This window comes from Fundulus heteroclitus, chromosome 4 (assembly GCF_011125445.2).
Source record: "Fundulus heteroclitus isolate FHET01 chromosome 4, MU-UCD_Fhet_4.1, whole genome shotgun sequence".
NCBI lineage: Eukaryota > Metazoa > Chordata > Actinopteri > Cyprinodontiformes > Fundulidae > Fundulus > Fundulus heteroclitus.
Window position 1 is genome coordinate 36,429,842 of NC_046364.1, and position 8,035 is coordinate 36,437,876.

Genomic DNA, 8,035 nt, shown 5'->3' on the forward strand with positions numbered 1-8,035 from the left:
AAGTTGTTGGTTTTTTTTATTAAAAATGTATTATTATTATTATTATTATTATTATTATTATTAGTAGTAGTAGTAGTAGTATCAGCTTTGAATTGCATGCAAAATGTTATGCAAATTAAATAAAGAAAAAAGGTTTACTGAGAAACGTAGTTTTACAATCAAAAATTAGATTTATGAAATAAGTTTCAAGTTTCAGACATTTGCCTCAATTTCTTCATAAATCTGAATTCAAAAGAGCATTAATTTCTTTTTAAATAAATGTATTCGCAAACGCCTTAAAAAAAATTATCCAAAATTGGGTTGTGTTTGAAAATGTATATATATAATTTTTTACATATAGAACAGATTACTTCACATCATCAATAAAAGCGTTTCGGTTTGCTACTGACCTGGATTTTCAGCCCAGTGTCGGGCCTACAGTGTATATTTCTTTTAAAAACGTCAGCTTCGCCAAAACAGAGAAAGAAAATATGAAAAGTATAAGCAAGATTACAGTGAATTATTTTAAAGTTGAACATTCTGCGGACGATGTTTGATTTTTTTTATTTTTATTTTATTATTGAAAACTCGAAAATTCCTTGCTGACAGAAATAAAAAGCAGAAAAAAAAACGTTTTGCTCCATAAAACACGAGGTAAATGTTTTGGGCGTTAAGGGTGTCAGTCTGTGTTGGTAGGCGGTCGCTTGATCCAATTACCTCCACGCCTCCGCCAATTAGAGCACAATCAGAGGGATGCGTCACACCTGTAAGAGCGCTCGTGTTCTTAATCATTAATGAGACTCGCGGTGTCGGTCCTCCTTGTGCCAACGTTACATCTGCAGACAGCACGAACACATTTCCAAGTACACCGGGGGAGGGGCCGATTGTTGCGTTTCGGGTCTGATGGATTTAATATTGACTATTTCCATCTGTGCGGTGGGCGCCAAAATGTTCCCCATTTGGATGACAGCTCAGTGACAGGTTCTCAAACTGGAGGAGCGATCCACATGAGAAGGGCGTGGGCATTTTAACGTGGACGCGCTTTGAGCTGTTTGTTTCGGATCTGCGTTATCGCACTGAGGGAAACGCCCATTTAAAGAAGGCTTGATGGAGGATCATACCTCCGACTTGGCTGTCAGAGGACCTGAACCTTAATCTGAGCGAAACGTCAAAGAGGGAATTAAGGCGGATAACATTAATGAAAGCAAACACAGGTTGATTTAAGCCTCATTTTTAGTAGTTCCACGTGCTTTACGATTTGTATTTTTCCTTCTTCTTTTTCTGCGCATTCGTACAACCTAAATTGTTTATTTACGCGATGCTTTATTCTCACTTTAGTCGAATTATGCATGTGGAGAAATCCTAAAAAAAACGCAACTTTTAAAATCATGAAATTCACTTTAAAGTTAATTTAAACTAACGTGTTCCAGTCGGCGTTTAGCAGACGATTTGTGCATTCTGAAAAACGAGCTGCCCTGGAATCATATTCGGCCTCCCGTAATGATTTTTTTTTCTGCAGAGGATACTTAGGCCTTGCATTCTCCTCTGCAAAGCCCATTGTTATCCTCCCTCTTATCTCCCTTATCTTAATCTGCGTGCCTGTTTGCCTGTTGTATTTGAAATAGCTCAATTACAAATCTATAATCTGCCTTTTGTCATTCAAGCTTGCAATTTAGTCCCTGTAAACAACAACCGTGGAGGGGAAAAGGCTGCAACAAAACATTTGATGCGTCAACTGAGTTTATATAAATGTGTGTATATTTTATTTCTTGGATGGGAGTGGGTGATGGGAAAAGTTGCACAACGAAACTGACTTTGTTTCCAATAAATAAAAAAAATTGCTTTTGTCGCCTTTTTTTTCACATAACCAAAATCCCAGCCTCGCATTTCTAGTGATTTTATTGCATCAGGGACAACGCTTCAACTTTCATGACAGGGAAGAATGTTTTTTATTCGCACATAGTCTTTAAATTTTTGGTGGGTTTCTGTCGAAGATCAGTCCATTTAGCCAACGACTTCCCCATGCCTGACCCGTGCGTAAAAACGTAATTCATGGAAGCAAAATATACGCAATTGGACAAGTGACCCTCTCTGCGCCCCTCATTTACGCGGGGAAGGGGATGGGGGGGGGGCTTCTGATCGGGTGTCTGTGTGTTCAAGGTGGTGGTGATATGGTGGGGGTGTTTGGTTTTGTTGTGGCTTCAGTCAGTGGATCGCTTGCAGGTGATGCCAGGACCAGATAAGAGGTCGCCGATCCCTGCGCCCTGTCTAGACCGGCCTGTGACTCAACCAGCAGAACCAGACTGAGAGCGGCAGATTTACAGCAGATTTGTTTTTCTTTTCTCTGTTCTTGCCCTCGAGATAGTAAATGACCACTGTCCGATTCCTGCCACACAACCGAATAGATGGAGCGGGGAGATAACAAGAAGAGCGCCTGCAGGCAGCGGCCCTGTTCATAAAGGTGGAACGGGACGGACCACATATTCAGCGCGAGAGAAATTCCTTCCATCAAACTCTAGACGGTTTATACTTTAACATTTTAAAGTGTTTTTTTGTCTGATCAATTAAAGAAATCAGATATTTAAGTCAATCACAACAACAACAAAAAAAAAAAAGATGGAAGCTTGTCAGGAAACGAGCGCCTGCACAAAGATAATGAAGACATTTCTTGTATTCATCTTTTTTATTCTTTTTATCAGTTAATACTCCCTTTAAAGAATTGCTTTCCTAACAATAAATAATATAACAATAATTTACTTTTTTTTGTTCATGGAGCTCAAACAACCGGCCCTTCAAGATAAAGTATTTTACAACACTAATACTTTTGCAGAATATCATGCTCTGACCTTAAGACAAAGAGTCAAGTGGACTCGACAAGTAAGGTATCAAAAATTCTCATGTTGAAGAAACGAGACACAATATGATCACACTGAAAATGCAGTCTTCTGTTGTAACATGGAAATGATCCGGTAGCTTGCGTGTGTTTTGCTTGTTTTTTTTTTTCTTTCTGAGGGAAGCTTTGTTGTATATATCCATCGGTAAGTCTTCTGTACATCTTTGTTCTCCAAACGAAGAGTCATGCATCAATTGTTCTTAGCTTCTTTTTCATCAACGGGATCTCAGGAAAAAAAAAAACTAACAAAATAAGTCAATCGGTGCTCTCTTTGTTCCACCTCCTCCACAGTATAGGGGGGAGAAAAAAGAAAGAAAAAAAAAAAGAAACAATTCTCCTCTGGATAATTCTGGACGATGTGATGAGCTGGTCACATGCAGGAGTGGAAGTGGGTGTGGAGGTGGGGAGGGTGGCGGGGGGGACCAGGATCATGCTGCAAATTGTCCTTGCAGGAGGAGGAGGTTGTGGCGGCGGTGATGGTTGCAGACCACCATGGGGTCTCACGTCTCCACCGGGCTGGGTACCATACTGTTCGGAGTGTCCGGTAGCTGAGAGGACAACGATGTTACGTCGCTGCCTGAGGAGTTGCCGAGAGAGCCCGATTCCGAGAAAGACACCTGCAGAAACAAAAAGTCAGATTTTAGGGCTTTCATGTGTTGGGTTTGAAGGCTGGGCTTTCTGGAACAATGCACAATAATACCAACAATTCTTTCTACATGCATGCACCTATGTAGACTATGGGTCAGGCAATAGGCACGTGTTCCCACAGCATGATGCTACCACCACCATGTTTCAGCCTTGTTTTGAAATGTGACAAAATATGTAAAAGTTCATGTGGTAGTGCTGCAGATAGATAGATAGATAGATAGATAGATAGATAGATAGATAGATAGATAGATAGATAGATAGATAGATAGATAGATAGATAGATAGATAGATAGATAGATAGATAGATAGATAGATAGATAGATAGATAGATAGATAGATAGATAGATAGATAAGTTTGGCTGTCATGAACACACACACCAGTTGTTGAAAAGCTGGCTGGTCCAGGTCACTCTGCAGAGCAAATTCACTCAGTGCTTTCCATGGAGGCTGGTAGGTCTGAACCTCCACTGGGTTCCCCTGCACCGTGCTCTCATGCCGGATAGGACTTCCAGCCACAAGGGGCGTTCCTGTGAGGCCTTGCAAGTTCTGGGAGGAAAAACTTTAATTAAATTTCATAGTTTTGCAAGATTCTACCACAAGAGCCTAGCTAAGGCACAAGCACTCAAGGCATTTGGTGCTACTATTCTGGAGGAGCCCCAAAAGGACGTAAAATCTACAGTTTATGTCCGAGCTGTAGGGTGAAAGTAATCATCAATAGTACATTGTGATTTGTAAAGTTAATACACTACAGGCTCTTCGCCGAAAAGATTTGCCGAACCAATAGTATACCAGACATTTACAGCAGTCCGACAAAATAACGCAAAATGCATTAAGTGTAAAACAGGGGTTTACTCGAGAAGGATACATGTTGTTTTAAAAACAATAACCAAGTTGGCAAATAAAAAGGTTCAAATTTTAAATTGTGTGCAAGGCTACTTAATTTGTAAATATAATAATAACAATAATAATAATAACAATAATAATGATCATAATAATAATAATAATAATAATAATAATAATAATAATAATAATAATAATAATAATAATAATAATAATAATAATAATATAATAATGATGATGATTTGAGCCATTTGATATTTCAAGCAAACATTATATTATGTCATATAGTTGATTTAATAAATTTTATCAGGGCTTACCAGTTAACTGCAACAAGTTGTATTAAATACAAAACAGGGACAAAAATCAAACATTAGCAATGCAAATCAGTTATGCAGCTCCTTGGGGCGTAGCAATGTGAACTGGAAGCAGTTTCCCACATTCCGCTTAGGGCCCCATAAAACCCTGCGCCGGCTCTGTCTACCAAATAAATAAACTGCACGTTTTCAATTAACGTCCTGTTTCATTTGCGATCATGACTAAATGTTATTGACTCAGTCTATTTCAAGCAAAAGCTATTTTTTTTTTTCCTTCTTCATCAAACAGCAGTAGGCAGGCTATGGCGCTTCAGGAATAAATAAATAAAAATAAAACTGCCCCTCCAAATAAAACGAGGAGCGCTTTAACGCTCAGTCATCCACCAAAGATTTCAGTGTGCGCAAAAACAAGCAAAAAGAAAGTGCTTTAGAGAAGAATCGAGCGGCCAAACTTACGAAGATGCTTACAGTCTTATCACTGTGCTGCTGCTGCTGGAGCTGCTTCATCAGGATCGACTTCTTCTTGTCCTTGCAGCGCTTGTTCTGGAACCAGACCCGGATCACCCTGGGGCTCAGGCCGGTCATCTCCACCAGCTGCTCCTTCATGAGCGCGTCCGGCCTCGGGTTGGCGTTGTAGCAGGTCCGCAGCGTGTGCAGCTGCTTCTCGTTCAGCACCGTCCTCACCCGCGTCGTCTTCTCCGACTGCTTGTGGACGTGGTTCCGATGCGGAGCCTGCCGCACGGCCACGGGGTCTGCTGAGGACGGAGGGGAGGACACACCCGGGGTTCAGAGCTGGGAAGGCCCGAGATGTTCGCTCACGGACGGACACAGCGCGCAATAATCCCGGCAGAGTTTTTGCCCTAATGGGGCATGTCTAAATGAGGATTAGCCCTTATTTATCATTAGGAATTATTATTATTATTATTTATTAACAATAAAACGATCAAAATAGAAATCGATTACACGCCTTACTAAAACGGGACTTAATGTGTAACTATTAAGTGAGACTTTTTTTAAATAATAAAGATATAAAATATATAGTTTCGTTAAACATCTCCACATATAGCTGGATTCGCTGAACAAAACGGGTAATTCCTGTGTCAGGGGGAAAAAAAGAGCCTTTCCCCCTTTAAATCTGGGGGGAAAAAACGCAATCGAGTTTGCGTTTTTTTGTCTGAGGCCTGTTTTCCCGACGAAATACCCGAGCTGTACAGCAGCAAGTAGCTGATCCATTATTTCAACCTCTTTATTTTGGCAGAGGGATTTTCCTTACGAGCACACACACACACACACACATACACACACGGACAGACACAAGTCCCAGATTATTTAGGTTATGGCAACAGAGCAGGTCACTGTTAATGAGATCAATTATAAAACTGGCCCAAAGAAGGGTTATAGCACGCAAACCGTGCAGCTTCACACATTCATTAATAAACACGCATTTAAACAACTCGACCTGGTCCAAAATGTCAGAAAGTTGAAACCGAAAAAAAAATCTACAGCATGTAAATAAAAAAAAACATTATGGTTATTATTTCCAAGAATAATAAAAAAAAATAATAACCAGACCTGCCAGGTGCAGCGGTCTGTTGGAGTGGATGTGTCCGGGGCTGATGGGGCTTCCTGCGGAGCTCCTCTCCATCAGCAGGCTGTGGTCCGCCCGGCACAGCAGCTCCTCTTCCCGCAGGGAGAACTCATCCCCCGGCAGCAGTTGCCTGCTGCACACCGAGCACCGAAAGCACTCGATGTGGTACACGTTATCCCGGGCTCTCATCACCAAGTCGCTGCTGCTGAACCCCAGGTTGCATTTGGCGCATTTTATCCCAAATAGCCTGCAAAATTTGCAACTGTTTACATTCTTTTTTAAAGTTTTTGGCAAAAAAAAAAGAGATTTGTTTTAATTATTTGATTTTAAACTAAGAACATTTTTTGAGGACTTTTTTATTATTTGTGTCTAAATCTGTTATTAAGATGTGTATTTAAAAAAAATTCCCTTTAGGTTTTTTCTTTTTTTTTTTTTTTTTTTTTTGGGGGAGATCCTCCCTATAAATAAATTCAGTGTATACATTGCATGTATGACAACGTGTGAGCAATCCTGAGGGGAACTTTTAAAAACTCCTACCTTACATAATCTCTTTTGCAATAGGTTTTCCCGTCCCGGACGAAACAAGTGCAGGTCTCGTCCAGGTACTGGCTGCACTCCGCGCACTTCAGACAGGCAGCGTGCCACTCCAGATCGGGGGAAACTCTCAGTATGTACTGGTCATGGATCTGGCTTCCACATCCTACACACATCGCGAATCCTGGCTTCTCTGCAAAGAGGCCATAGCCAATGTCAACGCAATGCTGCAAGTGCACTCGAATTAACACCAAACTTGCACCAGAGTTGTTAATTTGTTTGGCTTCTTAGGTGACTGATCTTTCCTCTTTCTTTTTAAAAACCCAAAGAAGACGAACCTCATTATGTAACAACTGGTTGATTTGGGAATTTTTTTCATGCTACAAAAACATTGGCACGTCTTGTTTATTAAAATTTCTCCCGAAGGCGAATGGAAATAATCAGCAGTGCAACATTAGGATAATTGATCTGTTAATTGGTTCGTTGCTGAATATGGGCTTTTCCCATATTCTCCTCGCCGGTCTAATGCTGCTGCTGCCGCATCGGACACTAAATCTTCCTGCTGAAAGGTGCCCGGAGCAGTCCGGCGTACTTACTTTTGGAATGATCCCCCATATCACCCAAGAAAGAAGAGCTGAAAATAATATCCACCATACAGGACGGATGAAGGGGTGTGAGCTCGACGCGGAAAAGATGGGGAGAGATCGCCGGCCCTTCGGCTGCCTCCCAGATAACTTGTGCACTCTCCGGACTGGAGAGCGGGACCGAAGAGGCTACAAGGTCCCAGCACGTTACTTCGATGACGTCACCGCGTCTACGCTACGCTCTCCAATCGCTTTTTTGCACCTCTCCGGCAAGCAGGCGGCTTTGGAGAGGAGCGTAAAAAAAAAAAAAAAAAAAAAAAAAAAAGATCGTCGCAAGAAGGGAAGCCTAAAGATTGCGGAGGTTGATGTGTTTTCTTTATCGAAGATATAGTACCGGGGTTTAAATCCAAAACTGGTCATAAAAATTACAGGGGAAATATTATGAATGTGAAATAATTCACCTCATAAGGTATTTTTTTAAACAAAGGTGATTAAATTGCACTAGTGTAAAGTTTTTATTCTATGACAAACATTTATTTATATATATATATATACCGGTATATATATTATTTTCAAGTTAGTCTATTTTAGTTTATTATTTGTTGATCAGGCTCCCACGCTTGAACCATCTGAATAATCCCAGTTTGCATTGATA

At 40.8% G+C, this 8,035-nt stretch overlaps 1 protein-coding gene across 4 annotated transcripts; it reads right to left on the reverse strand.

Moving 5' to 3' along the window:
- Positions 1-2,652: 2,652 nt before the first annotated feature.
- On the reverse strand, positions 2,653-7,563 carry isl2b (ISL LIM homeobox 2b). Of its 4 annotated transcripts, none has more exons than XM_012868688.3 (6): positions 7,393-7,563; positions 6,800-6,989; positions 6,247-6,509; positions 5,143-5,426; positions 3,899-4,066; positions 2,653-3,489 (listed from the first exon to the last, which is right to left on the reverse strand). In XM_012868688.3, the coding sequence occupies exons 1-6, from the start codon at positions 7,448-7,450 to the stop codon at positions 3,373-3,375; spliced, it is 1,080 nt and encodes a 359-aa protein (XP_012724142.1). In that variant the 5' UTR covers positions 7,451-7,563; the 3' UTR covers positions 2,653-3,372. The 4 variants fall into 4 exon arrangements, with proteins under 4 accessions (XP_012724142.1, XP_012724139.1, XP_012724141.1 ...); XM_012868685.3 differs by having other exon boundaries at positions 5,131-5,426; XM_012868687.3 differs by having other exon boundaries at positions 5,143-5,429.
- Between the last annotated feature and the right edge of the window lie 472 nt (positions 7,564-8,035).

What these genes read in the sequence shown, in the direction of transcription:
- isl2b (XM_012868684.3), bottom strand. Translation starts at nt 7,450, where the DNA reads ATGGTGGATATTATTTTCAGCTCTTCTTTCTTGGGTGATATGGGGGAT. An exon ending in CAGACCGCTGCACCTGGCAG is followed by an intron (nt 5,430 to 6,246) that starts GTCTGGTTATTA and finishes CTCCGTCCTCAG; the next exon opens with CAGACCCCGTGGCCGTGCGG. An exon ending in AGCCAGCTTTTCAACAACTG is followed by an intron (nt 3,490 to 3,898) that starts GTGTGTGTGTTC and finishes TTGTTTCTGCAG; the next exon opens with GTGTCTTTCTCGGAATCGGG.